This window comes from Cervus elaphus, chromosome 23 (assembly GCF_910594005.1).
Source record: "Cervus elaphus chromosome 23, mCerEla1.1, whole genome shotgun sequence".
Classification (NCBI taxonomy): Eukaryota; Metazoa; Chordata; class Mammalia; order Artiodactyla; family Cervidae; genus Cervus; species Cervus elaphus.
In genome coordinates this window covers 20,676,386-20,701,830 of record NC_057837.1, presented here as the reverse complement: position 1 = coordinate 20,701,830, position 25,445 = coordinate 20,676,386, and the positions used below count along the sequence as shown (strand labels likewise).

The 25,445-nt window shown below is 35.8% G+C and overlaps 1 protein-coding gene across 1 annotated transcript in view; it reads right to left on the bottom strand.

The window, feature by feature from the left end:
• Window positions 1-25,445, bottom strand: part of MALRD1 (MAM and LDL receptor class A domain containing 1) — a 515,151-nt gene that overhangs the window by 487,058 nt on the left and 2,648 nt on the right. The window contains exons 2-4 of the mRNA XM_043884605.1: window positions 19,712-19,852; window positions 7,983-8,077; window positions 7,735-7,896 (exon numbers count right to left, since the gene is read on the bottom strand). Of these exons, the coding sequence (XP_043740540.1) occupies window positions 7,735-7,896; window positions 7,983-8,077; window positions 19,712-19,852 (398 nt within the window). The remainder of the gene's footprint in view (window positions 1-7,734; window positions 7,897-7,982; window positions 8,078-19,711; window positions 19,853-25,445) is intronic.

The window sequence follows — 25,445 nt, the reverse complement described above, 5'->3', positions numbered from 1 at the left end:
GACCTATATAGTTGGCATTAAATGTCAGCTAATATGGCATAGAGTTATTAAAATATTTAAGCTACTATATAGTATTTACTAATTAAAAATCTACTCTGCACAGATTAACTTTATGCTTCTTGAAAGCCTATTCACATAGAGACAGTCCCTAGTTCCTGCTGAACTGAACGCTTACCTATAGCAGCCACATTTTTTTTAAAAAAATTTTTTTGCTTGAAGTGCAATTATTTTAGTATAATTGAAAATATTTCTATAGTATTACAATGATCAAGGATAACCAAAAATTAATATTTGGATACTATGATTTCTTTTTTTTTTTCATTTATTTTTATTAGTTGAAGGCTAAATACTTTACAATATTGTAGTGGTTTTTGCCATACATTGACATGAATCAGTCATGGATTTACATGTGTTCCCCATCCCGATCCCCCCTCCCGCCTCCCTCCCCACCCCATCCCTCTGGGTCTTCCCAGTGCACCAGCCCTGAGCACTTGTCTCATGCATCCAACCTGGGCTGGTGATCTGTTTCACCCTTGATAGTATACTTGTTTCAATGCTATTCTCTCAGAACATCCTACCCTCGCCTTCTCCCAGAGTCCAAAAGTCTGTTCTGTACATCTGTGTCTCTTTTTCTGTTTTGCATATAGGGTTATCGTTACCATCTTTTTATATTCCATATATATGTGTTAGTACACTGTATTGGTCTTTGTCTTTCTGGCTTACTTCACTCTGTATAATGGGCTCCAGTTTCATCCATCTCATTAGAACTGATTCAAATGAATTCTTTTTAACGGCTGAGTAATATTCCATGGTGTATATGTACCATAGCTTCCTTATCCATTCGTCTGCTGATGGGCATCTAGGTTGCTTCCATGTCCTGGCTATTATAAACAGTGCTGCGATGAACATTGGGGAGCATGTGTCTCTTTCAGATCTGGTTTCCTCAGTGTGTATGCCCAGAAGTGGGATTGCTGGGTCCATCTCCACACTGTTCTCCATAGCGGCTGTACTAGTTTGCATTCCCACCAACAGTGTAAGAGGGTTCCCTTTTCTCCACACCCTCTCCAGCATTTACTGCTTGTAGACTTTTGGATAGCAGCCATCCTGACTGGCATGTAATGGTACCTCGTTGTTGTTTTGATTTGCATTTCTCTGATAATGAGTGATGTTGAGCATCTTTTCATGTGTTTGTTAGCCATCTGTATGTCTTCTTTGGAGAAATGTCTGTTTAGTTCTTTGGCCCATTTTTTGATTGGGTCATTTATTTTTCTGGAATTGAGCTTCAGGAGTTGCTTGTATATTTTTGAAATTAATCCTTTGTCTGTTACTTCGTTTGCTATTATTTTCTCCCATTCTGAGGGCTGTCTTTTCACCTTGCTTATAGTTTCCTTTGTTGGATACTAGGATTTCAAAGTGTCATAAAGTACTTGCAGCAGCCACATTTAAAGAGAAAAATGGAAATAAGTGTTGACTAATCACCAGTCTCTCTCCTCCTTCACGCTCTCCCTGCAAACCCATTCATCTTCAGGGCTTTAACTGTCACCCAAGCTGATAAATACATGTTTACATCAGGAATGTCAACCTCTTTCTCTTGAGCTTTCCTTCCCCATCTCTACCATCTGTTGAAAATTTTGTCAGGTGACACGAAGCCACTTCTAATTCAAGATGTTCTTTCCTCTGGACCTCTGCCCTGAAGCTCATCCTCTGAAAAATGGTACCAGGAGACTGCCATCTGCAATGCTCAAAACTCCAAACTGACCTTTGGAATCACTTTCTCCTCCAGCCGTGTCCAGTTAAATCCTCTTTCCTTTCTGTTGCTATTTCCACTCCTACATCTTCACACCTGATCTAATGAAGTAGCTTTTATGTTATTTATTTGGCTTTGCCAGGCCTCAGTTGTGGCATGCAAATTCTTAGGTGCAATATGTGGAATCTAGCTCCCTTCCCAGGGATTGAACCACAGGCCCCCTGCATTGGAAGCGTGGAATCTTAACCACTGGACCACCCAGGGAAGTCCCTGAAGTAGCTTTTAAATTACCTTCTTACCTTCAGGCCTCTCCTCAGAGTTTGCAACATGTGTCTTTATTTATTTGATTCAGTTAAATTATAGATTAACTTGGTATAACTGAAGAGAAGCTAGTATGAAAATCGGCCGTCATTTAAGCCCACTGGTACTGAAAAAGCAAAGGTTTTCTTAGGGAAAAGAACTGCTTCTCTAATTGTAGGGAAATTACTTGTGGGTCTATGTAGCTAGGAAACAAAAGACCCGCAAGGTACAAGGAGATAATCCAGTTAAATGTGTTTAAACAAAAAGTTTCCAGGGATTTTGGTTGGGATCCTGAAAAGGGGGATGGGTGAACTATCTTAAGAATGTAGAAAGTGAGTGAAGTTGCTCAGTCATGTCCAGCTTTTTGCGACCCCCATGGACTTTAGCCTGCCAGGGTCCTCCATCCATGGGATTTTCCAGGCAAGAATACTGGAGTGAGTTACCATTTCTTTCTCGGACCTTCCCAACCCAGGGATCGAACCTAGGTCTCCCGCACTACAGGCTGGCTCTTTACTGTCTGAGCCACCAAGGAAGCCCTTAAAGAACGTGGAAACCCATGATAATTTTTTAAAAACCATGCCCTGTAGTCAGAGGCTGTTCGTGATATGGTAATTGTGTATCTAAGAGCAGTGATTAACATTCTTTGTTTTCTCCAAAGCTTTGGCAAAAAACATTTTCCAAATACCCACCTCATTTTTTTCTGTTAAGTGAAGTAAAAAAAAAAACAGAAAAAGATAGGGACTTCCCTGGCAGTCCAGTGGTTAGGACTCTGTGCTTCCACTGCAGGGGGCAAGGATTTGATCTCTGATTAAGCAACTAAGATCCTGAGTGCCTCAGGGGCACAGCCAAAATAAAGAAAACAGTAGCAAAGTAGCAAAATAAAAGCAGATCACAACAGGGATAATGAAGTTAGAAGTTTGACACCATCACATAACCGAGGTATGGCCTGCACTGATGCAGTGGAAAAACATGAGACAAATTCCTTTCACCTCAAACATTTTAAGAGAAGATGGCTTCGGAAGGGAGGCTTTGTGCTTGAAATACTTGATTTAAATCTTAGATGAAACTTTTATGGCAGGTAAACAATGAATATAAACTTACTTGGATTATACTAGTAACAACATGAACAGAAACCCTTGCATTTATATTTTCTGTATGAGAATTTTCCTAATTAGTAGTATGCATTCAATGGTCTTTTTCAAGAAAATATATACAAAACAAAAAGATGACAGTAGTCTTCTCATCGTCATGTGTTCACACAGTAAGTATTCTTGAATTAAAAGATAAAATGTCTCAAATTATGATTTTGAAAAGCTTGAGAGTAGCAGTAAGTTAATAATTTATATTTAGCATTATTAACCACATCTTTTGTTCATATTAATAAAGCCTATTGTTTCTGAATGGAAGAGTGATGAGAAGTCTCTGGCATTTCTAAGTGGAATATCAGAGAAATGACAAGTAGATAACAGCATATTAAAAAATGCTTCAGTTATCCTCTTAAAATTCAGGCACTGATTTCAAGAATCCAGACATTCAACTTGAAAACCACAGTCAATGATATGCTTAGTAACATAGTACTCATTCCTTCCTACCCATAAAACCAGTAGGGGAAGTCCCTTCAAAAACCAGAAAAAAACAGGGATGAGGGGAGATTTCATCTGAATTTGAGGCTAAATTTCAACTATATGTTTAGCCTGGTTTATTCTTTGCTTCTATGAATATTTTAAGACAATAGTAAAATTAATTGCTTTTGTCTGCAATTTTGAGAAATGTGATCGCAGTTCATTAGCACCATGCAATGCATAATAATGTTTCATCTAACACAGCAGACAAAGGATTGTTTAATAAGTCACATCAGATCTGACCAAATCTAGAGGTTGGATTTTTTTTCCTATATTTTATAAATTCTTACACGGCTTTATTAGATAAAAAATTATCATGACTCAGTGACTGACTGAGATCTGAAATCAAACTATCCTATGTTCTAATCTTATATGGGATTTGGTAAGCTATTTCATTCTCTAAAGCTTACAATCCTCTGGACTTCCCTGGTGCTCCAGTGGTTAAGACTTCACCCTTCCAATGCAGGGGGCCTGGATTCAATCCCTGGTTGGGGAACTAAGATTCCGTTTGCCTCAGAACCAAAAAACCAAAACATGAAACAGAAGCAGTATGGTAACAAATTCACTAAAGAATTTAAACATGGTTCACATCAAAACATCTTTAAAAAATAAAGCTCACCACCCTCATGTGAACAATGGGGTAAATGATAGTTGAGAGGACTGCCATGAAGGGCCAATAAGATAGTATACATGTAGGACTAAATGCAATTCTTTACACACAGTAGGCACTCAGTCAATACTAGATGTTATTCTTTAAACACCTTCAGAAACTTTCTGAAACACTGCCATCTCTGTGGACTAAATGCATAAACACCATTCCTAGTTTACACAGCAGCAGTCTCTCAGAAATTACCATACACTTCAGGTTAGCAAGCGATGGATCCAGTTAGTCCTTTATAGGTGAAGGTGACCAAGTCCTGACACAGCAGCCAGATCCAGAGGCTTTCTCAGAAACCCATGCTAAGCCAGAGACAAGCAGGGACGACAATCTATTTAAGTATTTCTAAAGGAAGCATGAATGACTTTAAAACTATCAAGGCAGAATGGATGGGAAACTGCCAAGAAAAACAAACAAAAAAATAAACCCAGAATAATTCTAGGAGACTTGTAAATTGATGAGGCAGCAGATACTGTCTGGAGACGCTGATTACAAAATGCCCTCAAATAAGCCTCTTTCTAAAGATTTTCAGGAAGAGCTACTACATAGTGGCAGGCAGTATTTACAAGCACAGCACATCTCTGTGGCCCAGCTCAACAAAAGCAAATGAGTATCTGTTCGCTTGCTGACAGGATAGAACTAAAACCTACCTGCAGTCTTAAAGATTGAGGTAGCCAAAAGATCCCAAGAAACTTGTATGGTTTCCTAATTTTTAACAATGCCTTTAAGGTAGAAGCACTGTTTTCGTATCAGCAATAAAGGATTTTAAGAATCAAATTAATATGCTCCATGGGCATCTGCTTTGGTGGAAGACACTGCTGCATTTTAAAGCACTCAGGTGAATAATCTCACTTCCTCTGCTACAGCTGAATTGCCCTGGAGATCATCTATTTGGGAATTTAAAGTTTTATAGTTATCTACTATACATATTTAATCATCAACCCCCACAATATGCTATTTGGGAATGGACAGCTGAGAAAAGCAAAGAATTTATATTAAAACGCTTAATTTACAAGTAGCAGGTTCCTGCTACTTGTATCCAACATCAAATCTCTTGTCATGCTACTAATAAAGACCTTGACCAAAATATTTATCTTTGTTGTAGTTTTAGTTGCTAAGTCATATCTGACTCTTTTGTGACCTGTGAACTATAGCCCACTAGGTTCCTCTGTCCATGGGATTTTCCAGGCAAGAACACTGGAATAGGTCGTCATTGCCTTCTCCAGGGGATCTTCCTGGAGCCAGGGATCAAACCCATATCTCCTGCATTGACAGGCAGACTCTTTACTAAAATGAGAAGGCACAGTGCTTGACAAAGATAGCTTAAGACTCTTTTTTTTTTTTAATCACCCACTCTGTTTCAAAGTTGGAAAAGATGTATAAATACTGATGAAGTTTACACACAGACAAGAGTCCCATAGCAGTCCTTAAGGTTTAGACAAGCGTGCAGACAGGGGAACTTCAGCAAGCTCATCCTGCAGCATCTAGTCAGCGTCCCCTCAAAGGCACACTTGGCTCTCTTTTGTTGCTATTGTTGTTACTGAAAAGAGACAGACAGAGGGAAGTAAGAAAATAAAGTAGTAATATAATAAACTAGAAATTCCTCCTTTGGTTAATGACACCTGAACATCCACAACAGATTGGATGCATTCTTGTTGTCTGGGGTTAACACTCTACAGAGCACTCCCCACCAAGGCAGGAACTCAGGATGTCTTGCCCCTGTGCCTGAGGAGTCCTTTACAGGAAGACTTACCTGCCTGATGACTTAAAATACCACCCCCACCTCACACACACAACACCAGTAATGCTGGATTTCAAGAGGATACAAAGTCTCAAATGACAGAATTATGCCTCCAACTGTACAGTTCTCCTCAAGTCATCATCCAGGAGTCACCTAGCTATCTACTAAATGATTTTCTTTCATCTTCTTTGGACCCCCACTTGGTTTTACAAAAGGCTGAAAATTCTGAACTTCAGTGATTTTACGACAGATCAGTTAAGAATATGTGCCATTCTTAAATCTTATCATTCAATTTTAATAATAGATGTCTTGTTCATTCTCCCATATTTCTTCTTAGCCCCTCAAAATTCAATACAATTTACTCTCTATATTAAGGTAAATGCTAAATCCATCACATGTCAGATGATTTTCTATTCCATATCAAAATTATAGAATTATTATATTATTCTAATAATAGATGATAAAGGAAACCTACCTGGGTTAAATTGACTCACAAACCAGGTTTAAAAAGCATATTTGTTCAGAATAAAATGTTTTAAGATCCCTTTTTTAACTGGAAAATTTTGCTTGGCTGCCCAAAATGTTAAAGTATGCACTATTTTTCTAAGAACTCCTATAATGGTTATTAGATTATAATTTCCATCACACATAAGTTTTATTAGGCTGCATAAATAAATGTCTTTTATAGGCTTACATTGGCTTTAATTCTCAAGATTATTTTGGAAGATGAAGGCTGTATTGAGTAATTTGAGTTTAACCATGAAATGAATATGACAATGATTCCACTTCAGCAGCGTTTGGTATTAGTATTGAAAACAGCCTATGTGCTCATGACCCAAGGCAATCCTGTTCTCTCAAAAGCTTGAGAAAACTGTCAAACAGAAGCAATTTTTTTTTTAATTGGAGGATAATTGCTTTACAATGTTGTGTTGGTTTCTGCCACATAGCAATGTGAATTATCCAGAAGTATACATGTGTCCCCTCCCTCTTGAACCCCTCCTCCCACCCCTCTAGATTGTCACAGAGCACCAAGTTGAGCTCCATTATATACTGCAACTTCCCCAAAGCTATCTATTTTACAAATGGTAATGTATATGTTTCAATGCTATTCTCTCAATTCATCTCACCCTCCCCTAACCCCACTGTGTCCACAGGTCTGTTCTCTATGTCAGCATCTCCATTCCTGCCTTACAAATAGGTTTATCAGTACCATTTTTCTCGATTCCATATGTACGCATTAATGTACGATATTTGTTTTTCTCTTTCTGCCTTACCTCACACTAGATTCATCCACCTCACTAGGAGTGACTCAAATTCTTAAGAATGCAAAATGAAATGAAAGAAGATTGGAATAATGAGTGGAAAAGGAAAGTGGAGGGGAATTCAAGAAATTAGGAAGAGTATTAGAACGTCATATTTTACTGTTATATCAATATGTGTCAGTATATAACAAATTTAGTTTTGATACATAAGTTTTAAACTTCTTAAAACTGTCTTTTAGGATGACTGGCCACCCCAACTTCCTGGAACTATTTGGTTTCAGCACGTGACAGTCCTGGGGAATTCCTCAGCCCTCAGACAACTGGGATGATTAATCACCTGGTGTTAAACATCTGTACTTTATCGTTTTTCCTTCAAAGACAGTTATAAAACACAACACACATACCTGAAACCTCTGGGGACTCTGAATTTTGATGACATTCCTCTCCCAACGATTCTGGAGTCCAGCAGTGTTTTGCCATAAATGCTGTGTAGGGCCACCACAGGTAGTTTGAAAGCCAGCCATTAATTTGCCATTCATTTGGCTGGAGAAGTAATAAAATGTAATCTGAAAAATAATGAATGTCCACATGATTATAATAACGAAGTTCCCAAATGTGGAAAGTAATTCAAATGCCATGTGCTTTTAAATACCTGACAAGCATGTTGGGTATTTGTTGGAAGAAAAACTCTGCTGCTTATGTTTGAGGAAGTAGAATCCAAGTCAGAGACCAATGAGAGGAAGTGAGCTGTCAGAAACAAGACCATCATTGGTAAACTTATTCAATACACCAGGCAATAATTCAGGTCCATAGCCACATTAGGTCAATATATTTTTGTTTAAAAAATGAACTATTTAACTGCACCATTTATTTTTGCAAATGATCTGGCTGATATTGTTACTTCAATATATTCCCCAGTAAAACAACTAATTTTGAGTGTACTCTATATAACACTATTATGGACTGTAATCCACAACCCAGTTTATCTCATATAACTTAGAAAGTTATAACTCAGCAAAGATGGTATCCAGGAAAAACATTATACCACCCAAATAAGTAATTCAATGAAGAATTCAAAAGAAATCCTCTTTTGTAGTGCTCTTCTCCTGAAAGAATTGGGTCAATTAACCGCAGTTTTCCCCAAGATTACGTGGAAAACAATACTGAGTCCCAGCGCTGTCCTATACACTGCAGTACAGATTATGCCAGTGAACTCACTATTTAGAAGCTTATAAAATAAATACAGAATATTCTCTGGGCTTTCACAAATTTTTGCAATGCTTGATAAGGTTATAGTGTATTATCTGGGAATCACTATTTCCTCCTACCCTAACTGGTAAACCTCCATTTGTCAAGAAGAATGAAAAACTGACATTGATGATGATTGTGAAGGTCTATCTACCCAAGTTATTTAGTGGTATTTTAAAGCTGTCTTGGAAATTAAATTTAATTGTCACATCATTGAGAGACTTAATTATGAAACCTACAAAACCCTCTTATTCCCTACAGCTTTTCTAAAATTTACCCTAATTAAGTCGAAAAAAGAACATTAATGATTGCTTATCGATATAGTCAGAGGCATAACTGAAATCCTTGAAATAACAGAAAATTGTTCTGAGAATGTACTACCTGGAATAATTTCATAAACATAATTTAGATGAAGAGTTGGCATCATGGTGATACAAGTGGACAATTGTTAGCTTGCTTCTGCTTCATATTCAGTAGGGAAAGCAAATGTTAAGCAAGTGAAAAATCAAATGAGCATAATGAGTCACATGGATATATTGTTTGAGGTGTAAATAAAATTGTTTGCAATACAAATGGTAACACTATTCAATGGGCCCATAATTATTGTTTACAAACATTCAGCTACTAAAAAGCATTTGTGATACGTACAGAAAAAGTTACTTTCATTTGTCAAGTAAATTACTTAACCATATTTAGTTTTCAAAGCTTGGTCTTAAAAATCAGATGGATAAATTTAAGCCATTATGTAATAGAACAGCATTTTCAATAGAATAATAAATTACATAAATATTTAAGTTAGGTATGTTATAAATAAGAACTGTCATTTAGTACATTTTATGACACTGAATTATTCTGTATTGTGTCCAAAATTAAATGGTAATCTTCGGCTTATCATAAAAAGTAAAGTTTAAATTCAGAAACAACTTAAGATCCTTTGGCATTTGTTCTAGTAATAAGCTTTCTTTTCATGGGGTAAAAAAGTGTTCAAACTACACCCAACATAGCCATACCTTTTTAACTTTTAATTCTAATTTAGTGACAATAACAAGTATTTTTTTAAGACACAATTTTTAAAACATTTTTATTGGAGTATAGTTGATTCACAATGCTGTGTTAGTTTCAGGTGTCCAAAGGCAAAGTAAATCAGTTATGCATATATCCACTCTTCTTGCATGCTCAATTTTACATTGTTCCCTATCAGCATAGAATTTCTTTAATTCATAGCTGGAGATATTCCTTGGAGAATATCAAAGTACAGAAAGTTCTCTTGCTTTCCCTGGGGTCTTAGTTATCATGTTTATGATTAAAAAAGACAGAAGCAGATCCCTGGCAGCAAAAGTTTTTCCACAAGTCCATTCCCTCATCTGAAACCCTTTATTGCCACTGGCTCTCACCATCAAGAAGGGACTTAGGAAGGTGATTTTTAAAAAAGGTTCTCAATGTTCTATCCACACACCATTCTTAGTCCTTGAGGGAGACTAGTAGTATCATATCACATATACACACATCATTGTCATCATCGCATGTCATGTATTTATCTCTACCATATTTGTTTCAGTTTATTCTTCATCACCAACTCGATGGACATGAATCTGAACAAGCTCTGGGAGTTGGCGATGGACAGGGAAGCTGGGCATACTGCAGTGCATGGGGTCGCGAAGAGTTGGATACAACTTAGCAACTGAACTGAATTGATTCATCTGATTCATAAATTTCCATTTTATGCTTGCATCCATAAAAGCAACTGCATAGCACATCTTTAAAACATTTAAAATAGCCCTTTGATGAAGTTGTTAACTATTAGAATTATAAAATAAGAATTATTAAAATTATAAAATAAGGATTATTGAAATTATAAAACAAGATGACATGATTTCATTTATAATCTCAAATGTTTACATTAAAGGGGTTTTTCTTCCCAGTTGCTGGGTAAGTGTAGGAGTAAAACTCCAACATAAACTTAAGATTGATGACAAAAAAGTATATAAAATATGAAAGCAATAAAAACCATGAATCAAGTTTTTGAAGGCTAAATTCAATAATTTTGGCTGTGAATTCCACCAACCTTGATCCTCAGAAAAGATAAGACAGAATTCTGGGTCTCACTTTCTTCAATGACTGATAGGCGGTCTTGCCTTTCCTCCATTTTCCAAGTTCTAAGTGATTAATAGTAATGAATACAAGCAGAATAAATATAAATCCAATTGCGTGCTGCATAGTAACCAATGCATTTAAAGGAACTCAAAAACTTGACTATTTTAACAGTGAGATTCTATCCAAAAAAAATCAGGCTGTAGGAATGGATCATTGTGACAAGCTCCAAGGCATGAGGCAAAGGTTAGAATATTAAAACTTTGGAAAAGAAAAAGTAGGTTCATCTGTGACAGAAATATGGCTCAGTTCAGATAACAGAGGTAAAATAGCAGTCTTGCATACAAAGTCCTTCAAGATGATAATTTCTACTTATTAAATTCCATTTCTATTGAGTCAAGTTTTGGCTCATTCCTGTTCATTAAATTCACAAGTCAACATAGCCACATAATATTTGCTAAAACTGTGTCAAAGGATACTCTCAAACAGTAATCCCTTATAGTTGCTAGCAGTGTGTAAATAAATGCTGCCATGTCAATTTAAGTCTGCTTCAGTGATACAGGGGTAGGTGAATCACTTTAGGAAATCATAAAACATACAAAAATATGAGGATGATATTAACAAAATTGCCAATGCAAAGATTTCTGAAAATTTTTTCCTCCATAAAAGCAATGAAAATATTGGCAAAATGACCATAATAAAGTTAAGAGAACTGGAGAACTTTTATTCAATAGATAACTGAATCTCAGTTTAAAAAAAAATGAATTTCAATAAATTTTAGGCTTTTTTTTTTTTAATTTGCCCTATTCCCATTGCCCACTCTCAAGCCCCATAGCAACTATAAAAAATGGCAGCCTACATTCCTGGTGCAGAATGGCAACTATAGGAATGAGCAGAATGAAGCTAAAACTCTTTCAAGCCTCATTACCAAATAATTATCATTATTTGACCTCAGTGGTGTTTCCTGATGGAGAAGGAAATGGCAGTCCACTCCAGTATTCTTGCCTGGAGAATCCCATGGACAGAGGAGCCTGGCAGGCTATACAGTTCATGGGCTAGCAAAGAGTTGGCTGTGACTGAGCATACATGTTTCCTGAAAGCCATCACTTATAAGGCTGTCTAAAATTGCCCAATGCAAATAGATTCCTCATAGTAGGCATGTGTTGAAAACAACAACTGGCAAATATTTTAACTTTATAGTTGCCTGGAACAGTATATAACATCTGGGGCCAACAACAGACTGACTAAACTGCCCAACAATCCCAGATGACCAAAGAAATGCTCTAGAAATGGATCCTGCGGGTGTGTCTGTGGAGAACAGCAAAGGAATTTCAGTTGTAGACTAAGATCACACTTTCCTAGGACAAAATGAAAAGACTGGATGCTGTTTAATAGTGTGTTTCATAATACAGTATATGGACTTTAGACCCAGCTTAACAATTGGTTAAAATAACAAAAGTTCTCATAATTCCATTTAAACCTAATTTTAAACATCCAAATAAGGAAAATAATCTGTGGTATAAAAGGAAATATTAACTTTTCATAATTTTTTTATCTTTGATAAGCCTATACAGTTTAAGTTTACAGATAATTGTACATTTTAAAAACTTCATGTATCACCTTTACAATCAGTTGAACTCTATAATTATTCTATATTTATATAGAATAATTTATAAGAATTAGAAGAAAAACTCATTTATGAATTATAAGAAAAAATTTTATACTCTTACAAGAAAAATTGTTATAGCCCATCCTTTTAAAAAAGTGTTACTGTAATTGCAAGGATGTTTTTGAATTTTTGTAATAATATTATTTTATCAAATTGCAATGTTGTATACTTTTAAAAATCAGTACTACATCTTAATTACTCTGCTTCAAGCTTTAGTAGACTTCAAACATCAGCACAGTGATGCTTTTAATGTTCTAACAGATTTTCAAACTTAGCTCAGGAAACTTCTCAAGGCATTGATTACATGATGAAGCTTATTCCGGAGCACTGGCAAATTATTTCAAGTGTAAGTTAGTCAAAAATTTTATTAAAACTCATGAAATAAGGATTTTTGAATTAAGACAAGATTTCAGCATAGTTAGTTTTCCATAAACATTATCAACACTTTATATCTGAAGGCAAAACAGTTGCCTATTTAAAATTATCTCTAGGGAAATACTCATATTTTAAAATTTAATCGTAGTTATGAGAACATCACTATTATTAAAATCACTAGCCTTTCATTACTATGCTAATCAATATTTTTACCTCCTTTTCCCTTTTTGGCTTATATTATTATTTCCATGTTACAGATGAGGAAACTGAAACAACATAGTAAGCAGGTTAGCAGGGCCAGGGTTCAAACCCAAAGAGTTTGACTCCAGAGATCTGAGGTCAAACCAAGTGATACAGATAAAAGAGTGTCTCCCTGTATAACATCTCAATTATCATATAAATGATCCCACTTTATCTCTTGACTAGGCTATCAAAAAATTAGCATGGCAAAATGAGAAAATAGACAGAAGGAAGGGAAAAAAGAGGGATGAAAAAGAGAACAGAAAAGAGGTAGAGATTCTGATGTTGTCTAACTTCCAGATGAAGAGGCAAGCAAGAATAGACTAAGAGCTACATATGACATAAATGAGAGTATCAAGTCTTCTGCCCATGATGGAGATGATGGTAAGTAAAAGTATACTGTGAAAAATCTTACAAGTACAAGGAAGAAACAGTGGGGAGGTTCTAAAAGGGAAATGGTATTACATTGGGAACCAGAGTCAGTGTCACCATCTCAGTTCAGTTCAGTCACTCAGTCGTGTCCAACTGTTTGTGACCACATGAACTGCAGCACGCCAGGATTCCCTGTCCATCACCAACTCCCAGAGTCCACCCAAACCCATGTCCATTGAGTTGGTGATGCCATCCAACCATCTCATCCTCTGTCGGCCCCTTCTCCTCCTGCCCTCAATCTTTCTCAGCATCAGGGTCTTTTCAAATGACTCAGCTCTTCACTTCAGGTGGCCAAAGTATCGGAGTTGCAGCTTCAACATTAGTCCTTCCAATGAACACTCAGGACTGACCTCCTTTAGGATGGACTGGTTGGATCTCCTTGCAGTCCAAGGGACTCTCAAGAGTCTTCTCCAACACCACAGTTCAAAAGCATCAATTCTTTGGTGCTCAGCTCTCTTTATAGTCCAACTCTCACATCCATACATGACCACTGGAAAAACCATAGACTTGACTAGACAGACCTTTGTTGGCAAAGTAATGTCTCTGCTTTTTAATATGCTGTCTAGGTTGGTCATAACTTTACTTTCAAGGAGTAAGTGTCTTTTAATTTCATGGCTGCAGTCACCATCTGCAGTGATTTTGCAGCCCAGAAGTCAGCCACTGTTTCCACTCTTTCCCCATCCATTTTCCATGAACAGATGGGACCATGGAGTGATGCCATGATCTTAGTTTTCTGAATGTTGAGCTTTAAGCCAACTTTTTCACTCTCCTCTTTCACTTTCATCAAGAGGCTCTTTAGTTCTTCACTTTCTGCCATAAGGGTGGTATCACCTGCATATCTGAGGTTATTGATATTTCTCCCAGCAATCTTGATTCCAGGTTGTGCTCCCTCCAGCCCAGCATTTAGTTCAACTGAATTCACAATAAAACTTTTATGTATTACCGCGAATCACTGGTCCAGTTTGTGAACTGGTCTTTTTTGGGGGTTGGTGAGGGTGGTGTGGTGAAAAAGTTGGCTTTTTCCTAACAATGGTTAAAAATTCTTTTTTACTTTTTGATTGGGTCATTTATTTTTCTGGAATTGAGCTGCAGGAGTTGCTTGTATATTTTTGAGATTAATCCTTTGTCTGTTTCTTCATTTGCTATTATTTTCTCCCAATCTGACGGCTGTCTTTTCACCTTACTTATAGTTTCTTTTGTAGTGCAAAAGCTTTTAAGTTTCATTAGATCCCATTTGTTTAGTTTTGCTTTTATTTCCAATATTCTGGGAGGTGGGTCATAGAGGATCTTGCTGTGATTTATGTCGGAGAGTGTTTTGCCTATGTTCTCCTCTAGGAGTTTTATAGTTTCTGGTCTTACATTTAGATCTTTAATCCATTTTGAGAACTAAACAGACATTTCTCCAAAGAAGACATACAGATGGCTAACAAACACATGAAAAGGTGCTCAACATCACTCATTATTAGAGAAATGCAAATCAAAACCACAATGAGGTACCATTACACACCAGTCAGGATGGCTGCTATCCAAAAGTCTACAAGCAATAAATGCTGGAGAGGCTGTGGAGAAAAGGGAACCCTCTTACACTGTTGGTGGGAATGCAAACTAGTACAGCCACTATGGAAAACAGTGTGGAGATTCCTTAAAAAACTGGAAATAGAACTGCCATATGACCCAGCAATACCACTTCTGGGCATACACACTGAGGAAACCAGATCTGAAAGAGACACGTGCACCCCAATGTTCATCGCAGCACTGTTTATAATAGCCAGGACATGGAAGCAACCTAGATGCCCATCAGCAGATGAATGGATAAGGAAGCTGTGGTACATATACACCATGGAATTTTACTCAGCCGTCAAAAAGAATTCATTTGAACCAGTCCTAATGAGATGGATGAAACTGGAGCCCCTTATACAGAGTGAAGTAAGCCAGAAAGATAAAGAACATTACAGCATACTAACACATATATATGGAATTTAGAAAGATGGTAACGATAACCCTATATGCAAAACAGAAAAAGAGACACAGAAATACAGAACAGACTTTTGAACTCTGTGGGAGAAGGTGAGGGTGGGATGTTTCAAAAGAACAGCATGTATACTATCTATGGTGAAACAGATCACCAGCCCAGGTGGGATGCATGAGACAAGTGCTCGGGCCTGGTGCACTGGGAAGACCCAGAGGAATCGGGTGGAGAGGGAGGTGGGAGGGGGGATCGGGATGGGGAATAAGTGTAAATCTATGGCTGATTCATATCAATGTATGACAAAACCCACTGAAATGTTGTGAAGTAATTAGCCTCCAACTAATAAAAAAATTTAAAAAAAAAAGAAAAAAAAAATTCTTTTTTAAAACTTATTTTTGTCATCAAAGTCAAGGAAGGTAAACATTTTACTTACATAAGAGTTAAAATTAGGAACACCAAAATTATTCAAGAATATACTAAATATCAACTTTGTATCAGATAGTTTATGACAAGTTCTACTCAACATATCTTATTTAGCTATTAAATCTGATTCAAGATAGATTTTAGAATTGAGTAAACCAAGTATTTTTTTTAATTTATTTACTATTTTACTTTACAGTATTGTATTGGTTTTGCCATACATTGACTTGATTCCTCCATGGATTTACATGTGTTCCCCATCCTGAACCCCCACTCCCACCTCCCTCCCCATCCCATCCCTCTGGGTCATCCCAGTGCACCAGCCCTGAGCACCCTGTCTCATGCATCAAACCTGAACTGGCGATTCATTTTACATATGATAATTTACATATTTCAATGCCATTTTCCCATATCATCCCGCCCTCGTCCTCTCCCGCAGAGTCCAAAAGACTGTTCTACACATCTGTGTCTCTTTTGCTGTCTCACATACAAGGTTATCATTACCATCTTTCTAAATTCCATATATATGCATTAGTATACTGTATTGGTGTTTTTCTTTCTGACTTGCTTCACTCGGTATAACAGGCTCCAGTTTCATCCACCTCATTAGAACTGATTCAAATGTATTCTTTTTAATGGCTGAGTAATATTTCATTGTGTATAGGTACCACAGCTTTCTTATCCATTCATCTGCTGATGGACATCTAGGTTGCTTCCATGTCCTGGCTATTATAAACAGTGCCGCAATGAACACTGGGGTACACATGTCTCTTTCAGTTTGGTTTCCTTGGTGTGTATGCCCAGGAGTGGGATTGCTGGGTCATATGGCAGTTCTATTTCCAGTTTTTTAAGAAATCTCCACACTGTTCTCCATAGCAGCTGTACTAGTTTGCATTCCCACCAACAGTGTAAGAGGGTTCCCTTTTCTCCACACCCTCTCCAGCATTTATTGCCTCTAGACTTTTGGATAGCAGCCACTCTGACTGGTGTGAAATGGTACCTCATTGTGGTTTTGATTTGCATTTCCCTGATAATGAGTGATGTTGAGCATCTCTTCATGAGTTTGTTAGCCATCTGTATGTCTTCTTGGAGAAATGTCTGTTTAGTTCTTTGGCCCACTTTTTGATTGGGTCATTTATTTTTCTGGAATTGAGCTGCAGGAGTTCGTTGTATATTTTTGAGATTAATTCTTTGTCAGTTGCTTCTTTTGCTATTATTTTCTCCCATTCTGAAGGCTGTCTTTTCACCTTGCTTATAGTTTCCTTTGTTGTGCAAAAGCTTTTAAGTTTAAGTAGGTCCCATTTGTTTATTTTTGCTTTTATTTCCAATTTTCTGGGAGGTGGGTCATAGAGGGTCCTGCTGTGGTTTATGTCAGAGAGTGTTTTGCCTATGTTTTCCTCCAGGAGTTTTATAGTTTCTGGCCTTACGTTTAGATCTTTAATCCATTTTTAGTGTATTTTTGTGTATGGTGTTAGAAAGTGTTCGAGTTTCATTCTTTTACAAGTGGTTGACCAGTTTTCCCAGCACCACTTGTTAAAGAGATTGTCTTTTCTCCATTGTATATTCTTGCCTCCTTTGTCAAAGATAAGGTGTCCATAGGTGCATGGATTTATCTCTGGGCTTTCTATTTTGTTCCACTGATCTATATTTCTGTCTTTGTGCCAGTACCATACTGTCTTGATAACTGTGGCTTTCTAGTAGAGACTTGGAAGAAATGGACAAATTCTTAGAAAAGTACAACTTTTCAAAACTGAACCAGAAAGAAATAGAAAATCTTAACAGACCTATCACAAGCATGGAAATTGAAACTGTAATCAGAAATCTTCCAACAAACAAAAGCCCAGGACCAGACGGCATCACAGTTGAATTCTACCAAAAATTTAGAGAAGAACTAACAGCTATCCTACTGAAACTCTTTCAGAAAATTGCAGAGGAAGGTAAACTTCCAAACTCATTCTATGAGGCCACCATCACCCTAATACCAAAACCAGACAAAGATGCCACAAAAAAAGAAAACTACAGGCCAATATCACTGATGAACATAGATGCAAAAATCCTTAACAAAATTCTAGCAAACAGAATCCAACAACATATTAAAAAGATCATACATCATGACCAAGTGGCCTTTATCCCAGGGATGCAAGGATTCTTCAATATTTGCAAATCAATCAATGTAATACACCACATTAACAAATTGAAAAATAAAAACCATATGATTATCTCAATAGATGCAGAGAAAGTCTTTGACAAATTTCAACATCCATTTATGATAAAAAACCCTCCAGAAAGCAGGAATAGAAGGAACATACCTCAACATAATAAAAGCTATATATGACAAACCCTCAGCAAACATTATCCTCAATGGTGAAAAATTGAAAGCATTTCCCCTAAAGTCAGGAACAAGCCAAGGGTGCCCACTCTCACCACTACTATTCAACATAGTTTTGGAAGTTTTGGCCACAGCAATCAGAGCAGAAAAGGAAGTAAAAGGAATCCAGATTGGAAAAGAAGAAGTAAAACTCTCACTGTTTGCAGATGACATGATCCTCTACATAGAAAACCCTAAAGAATGCACCAGAAAATTACTAGAGCTAATCAATGAATATAGAAAAGTTGCAGGATATAAAATTAACACACAGAAATGCCTTCCATTCCTATACACTAACAATGAGAAAACAGAAAGAGAAATTAAGGAAACAATTCCATTCACCATTGCAACGAAAAAAATAAAATACTTAGGAATATATCTAGCTAAAGAAACAAAAGACCTACATATAGAAAACTATAAAACACTGGTGAAAGAAATCAAAGAGGACACAAATAAACCAAGTCTTAACGAAGTATATTGCTCAAGATTATATAGTTAGTAAGTGACAATGCTGGGATTACATCTACATGTATAATATTTATGTAAACATTTCCAAACAATTAATATGCAATTGCTCTAAATTATCTCTAAGCAGGTAATTCTCAGTGGTCCAGTGGTTGAGACTTGGGCATTCATTGCCATGGACCCAGGTTCGATCCCTGTTTGGGGAACTAAGATCCCACAAGTTGCATGGTGCAGCCAAAAAGAAAAAGTTATCTTTAGGGAAACATTCATATATAACATTTAATTACATTTATTTGAGAGAAATACAAACTTTAAAAAGCCACCAGCCTTCAATTAGTTATGCCAGGCAAAAGATTACCTCTTTCCATATCACGTATAAGGCCATCTGATGAAGGCAGACACAGGGTCAATTTCTTGCCACTAAATATCTTAATTGCCTGGTATAAAATGGCGAATGAGTGAAGTTCATTAGCGAAAAAATAAAACAAATAAATGTCTGGGTCCAGAGCCAATTCAAAGGCCAGTGGTCAACCCATCAGTGCTTTCTAGGCAGCCAAAGAAAATGAGCATTACTACAATCAACCAAGTCAAAAGCAAAGATATTTGACAAATTAATTTATGTAGGATTGTCACATTTAAATTTCACAGTTTTCAGATAGAGTCAAAATAGCTAGACAATCCCAATTATCTAGATAGTCCTTTGGGATCTCAGGAACCCAATTATAAGTATCTAATATGACATTTTAAGTACTGAGTGGCTCAGTGGTAAAGAATCCACCTGCAAGGCAGGAGACATGGGTTTGATCCCTGGGTCGGGAAGATCCCCTGCAGAAGGAAATGGCAACCCACTCCAGTATTCTTGCCTGGAGAATCCCATGGATAAAGGAGCCTGATAGGCTACAGTCCATGAGGTTGCACAGTCAGATATGACTTAACAACCAGATAACAACAATAATATGACACTTTAGAATCACAAATATCTTGAATATGGTTAAATAAGATATCAAATTAGACATTATAATCATAATCTCTCAATATCAGCCAAGATTCTACTGTCCTAACCAACCATTTGACAAAATGAATAATAAAGTTCAAAGCATTTACCAGACATATCACCATTGTGATCATAAAATGGAGGTGACTGGCCGATCAGCCCATTTCTCCTTGTCCAGCCAAGTTGCAGACTCTGATCTCGTATCATACTACAGAGCCCATCCTCAAAATCACATCTTTCATAATCCGAGCCTAACAAGAGAGAAAAGAAATTAGTTTCCAAAACCCCATGTGTCTTCTTAAGAAATAATACGATACGTGAAAAAAGAAAGCTTAGGAACAAATGACAAATAGAGATTAACAAAATGCTATCTATTAACAAATAGAGATTAACAAATTGTGATAGTTTTTCACAATTTCAGTCTACTTTATCGATGCAAAGGTTTTCTGCACATGACATTCAAATATATCCCCACATGTAAAAACCAGTGTGATCATACAGACAGAATGCCGCAGGTGAGGTCATAAGACTGAGGACCTAAGCCTGATTTTGTCTCTTACTAACTGAGGGCCTAGCTAAACCACTTAACCACACCAAGCCCCTTTTTTCGCCTATGGAACTAAAATAGTGACATCCTGTCCTTTCCTCCCATGAATGATTTCTATGAAGATCTAATGATAGAATGTATTTTAATCACACACACAAAAGGTATTTTCTAGCTTTTTTTTTTTTTCTCATTTTCTCTGGGTACAAGTGATCCAACAGATTTGGGAGAAAGAAAAGGATTTGGACACCTGGTTGCTCATGATAATCGTCCAGAGTGAGCTTTATTCCATTATCCAACATCTGCAAATGTCATTCTCTAAAAAAGAGATTAATTCAACCACAAATATACCATCCCTGGGTTGTAGCTCTTAGTAATGGTGCTTTTCCTTTGACAAGTTTGTTCTTGTCCCGACTGGTTGCATTAGCCACAGTGCTTATTCTGATTAATAGATAAGACAGTGCTTGGCAACCCAGTCACAAAAACCTAATTTTTATTTAATCATATTTTGGACAAAATATTACTTAGTAATACATCTGGTGCATGTTCTTGAGATCATCCATTTGAGTACTAAGAGCCAATTTGGAAATGACACTTTTAAACAGCATTAGCTAAACCTGCTTTACTACCAATGGTCTATTTTATTAATTTTAGTCCTAGATTCCTAATGGAAAGATTTTACAAAGCAGCTGTATTCTGTAATATTAACGGGAATCTTCCAGGTACAATTTACTGAGGAAAGTCAGTGATAGGCTTTCTACATCCAGCAGTTTACTCTTTACAACAATCTTACAAAGCAGGCAGCAAGTGAATGCTGGGGCCAAGAGTGGAACCCAGGTCCTTTTTGACTCCAAAACCTGAATTCTTAAAACTCTAAGGTCTCATTGTTAATCCACTAACCCATTTTTACCAAAGACCTAGATTTAAAGGTCTGTCAGTCAGAGTTTCTACTCAGCCTGGGGAAGCCAATATTTCCAGGTAGAAGCAATGTCCTTCTACTTAAAAACTAAAAAACGTGATTAGTCTGTGAATCATACTATGATTAAATTTACAGTTGCCTTAAGGCCTTTGAAATGTTGAGAATTGCTGAAATATCTGAGTTATTACCTCATGGACTCCTACTGATCCGAGAATCTAGTTGAACAGAAAATAAACTAAATTATATGCTATTTGTATATAAATGTGTGTCATTCAAATAGCTATGCAATAGCCTGCATAAATATGTATCTGTTTAAGTCTCTTTCAGCACCCAGTAATGTTTCCAATGATCCATTTCTGATTACAAAATATTCACAAAAGTATTTTTATCACTGTATTTCAACAATTATGTGTATGAAATATACTCACATTCTCAAATAGATGTCAGTTTTTAAATACCAAGAAATTACCTTGCGTTAAAATTACTTAGTTGATGTTTGTTTTCAATGCTTTTGTTCTCTTTAATAAACAAGGATAATGATGATGTATTCTGAAGTGTTAGAGCTACAAAGTAGCTAAATAAAACATTTTTATTTCTGAATAGTCTCAACAGGGGTTCTTTTCGTTACAGCATGAATCTAATGAGTATACATTTTTCAACTCATTCTTATTAAAAAGAAGCAATCATGAACTTCTCATAACTGCTGGGTTATTCAAAAAATCCATCAGAAAATTTTCTAAGTACTCATTTTTCTCCCAATAGAGAACTGGATATTTTAAGCCAATTGAACAATTTTTTCTTGAATTGTGGTTGATTTGCCTTTTATAATCTCATATGCCACCCATCTACATTCAAATCTGACAGTACTTGCCATAGTAAAATCTGTGTGGAGATTTATCTGCTATTACAGCAATGCTGCGGTTGGACTGGATATGGAACAAGAAGGAATGGATGCAGGAACTTATCCAGAGAATCACGTTCCTGAGCTTTCTGAACTTGAGAAACTCCTCATTTTGTTTTTAATTTTGTGATACCACAGGTCAAGTGTACTACTGTCAAAAAGAGACTTGTCTCTATGTTGTGCTTTGAGGTTGCTTGGAAGACCCAATTATCTTCTGAATTGGCTTCCACCATGCCATATTCTCTCATTAAAATTTTACTGCAGAGCCATTCAAAGATGTGATCATTAACACCGTAATTGGGAAAATAGTTAAAAAAATATCCTCAAGTGATAGTTAACATAGGGCATGCTTCTGAGAAAATGGAAAGGAATAGAAAAAAATTTAATAGTGGTAATGGTGAAGAATTTGATGCAGAATTCAGGATTACCTTAGTATGAGTAGGTCATCACAATAATGAAGTACTTAGAAGACAGAGAAAATATAAGAATTAGGAAAATTCTAAAACGGAGAGGTAGAAGGCCTTTATTTCACAGTTTTGCCTGGACCTATATTAATAATGCACATTTTTTCCCTCTTGAAAGTTCTATGAGGCAGAGTTGTAGTCTTTCCTTAATAATAAATTCTGCTTTTCTTAGAAAATTGTGCCAAGACATATACAAAATGCATCATTTTAAGCGTATAGCTCTGTGGTAACAAATACATTCACACTAATATGCAACCATCATCACCATCCAAGTTCACAACTGTTTCATTTCCCCCAAGTAAAACTTTTCATCCTCCCTCCCCTCAGCCCCTCAAAACCACCATTCTACTTTCTGTCTATAAACTTTACTACTCTAGGTACCTCATAAAAGTGGAATAAAATATTTGTCTTTTTGTAATTGGTTTAATTCACTTAATATAATTGTCCTCAAAGTCCATCCATGTTGTAGCATATGTCAGAATGTCCTCCCTTTTTAAATCTGAACAATATTCCATTGTATGTATCTACCACATCTCATTTATTCATTCATCTTCTGGAGGATACTTGGGTACTACTGACATCTAAATACTATTAATTCTTCCAATCCCTGAATATATGTCTTTGCATTTATTTGGGTCTTCTTTAATTTCTTCCAGCCAACAATTTTTAGTTTTCATATCCTTGGTTATGTTTATTCCTAGGTATTTTATTTTGTTTTACACTATTATGAATGGAATTTTTTCTTAATTTCCTTTTTAGATGGTTCATTGAGTACAGAAATGCAGCTAATGTTTGTATGTTGATTTTGAATCTTGCACCTTTGCTTCATTTGTTTCTTTGTTCTAACATTTTTTTCATAGACTTTTTAGGATTTTCTACATTTAAGATCACATTTTCTGTGAACAGAGATAATTTTTTGTGTTCATATCCAGTTTTAATGGCTTTAATTTCTTTTTATTGTCTAATTGCTCTGACTAGGACTTCTAGTACTATGCTGACAGAAGTGATTAAAGAGGGCATCTTATCTTGTTCCAGATCTTAAAGAAAAAGCTTTCAGCCTGTCACCATTGAGTATAATGTTAGCTGTGGATTTTTCATATATAGCCATTAGTGTGTTAAGGTTAATTTCCTTCTAGTCCAAGATTAAGTGTTTTTATCTCATTCCTTTTTGAGGAAAGCTATATATTACTCAGTCACAAAATTTTACATACATTTTACTGTTTAGAGGATGATTTCCCTCATGTAGAAAGCATATAAAAAATTTTCACAAAGAATTATCTCCCTTACTTTCATTTAATTTAAAAATTAATGGCCAGTACCTGCAAAAGATAAAAATACATTCAAAATATTCCAATTAAATAAAAGTAAATTTTAATTATTCTCAAAAGTAAACTTCCATGAAAGAGTGCTATTATTTGGCTGGGCAATTTGAAACCATTAATTAATTTTTATCAGGGAAATGTTTATACTTCACACTGAATTAATTTTAATAGTTTCAATGAGACAAAAATAGGAAAAATCCTAATTCAGAAAGGTATACGATAGCAAATGGAATAAGAAGCTTCATAGCTCACACCAGAATTATCTAATATTACTTAGGTTGGAATCTTGTCATATAGTTGCCTTTAATCTCAAGCCATTAAGCACATCTTTGGCAAGAATTTGACACAGATATCATCAGTGACACATAAAAAAAGATTTCCAAATCATTATTTTAACTGTAATACTGTTTCAAGATTAGCAAAATTCAAAGGAATTCTCTGTGTCTAATTGTCTGGTGATTTCTACAGAAATACTGACTATGTGTGGCTTTTACTCCAGCCTGCAGTAGTATTACGTGAGTATTATAAAGGTTATACAGCTGCTTACAAACAATTCTCTACTTCAGAGCAGCAGTTTGGCCAAAAGATCTTATTACTTTTCACCGCTGTCTGTAATGGTGAATATGGGACCTTTAATAGAAAGTTATCACTCTTGCGTAGAGAAAACTTCATTTTGCATTCAACGTAGTAGTAAGATAAATACTGCACATGAAAACTCACATTTCACTCTATTAATGTTTATCTTCATATACTTCAATGAACTTCTACAATTACAATTACTTTTAAAAGTAGTTGACACTTATGTCATCCTACTGAAGAAAAAATGTTTGTACTTAATATCACCTGGCTAAACACTATCACCTCTCAGATTTTCAGAATGTACCTCTAAGGTAATTTTCACACATTTCACATACAAAGATTTATGTGAAGTGAATACCTTTTGAAAAATTCCTAAATCCAAAAAGTTTTCAAAAGAAGTTAGGTAATACTTTAAAACTTTATGATACATTTCATCATATCAAAATAAACAAAAGAGACCAAATGGAAGTATTCTTAAGCAAGACATGTATGTAGGAGAGAAATTATATAACTGAATATATTTTTCCACTTTGAGTCAATGGTAAATTTAGCTCTAAACATAAATGTATGTAACAGTTAATGTTAAAACTACTTCAGGTATGCTCAAGTAATTATCTAAGAATATTTTCTGGTAGTATTCCAGTAGTAGAGACCCACTGCATGGGATATACCTCAACATTGTATCAATAGATACGAGTATATCAATAGTATATCAATACAATAAATATATAAATTATCTTATGGTTGATTTGTTATCTGAATGATAGCAACATAAGTAACATTACTGTTTTATAGCTGAGTAAAAATATAACAATAAAGCCTTTGGACATCAAATAATTTTGCATGATTGCTAAAAAAGAAACTATTGCTTAGTTTAATTAAACTAATAGAAACGTAATAGAATGAAGAAGACCAGGCAATGGGGTACTGCATGAGGCAGACAATGTGACATGAGAAACATAACTAAAAAAAAAATACCTAGAGCAGTACCACAAGATTTATTTCCCAGGCTCAGGATATTAATAAATTCTAGTAAAGGGAAGTTCTTGTCAACATTAAAAACATATAATTGTTACATCCAAAAATTATTTTTCTTGCTCAAAATTTATTTGCTA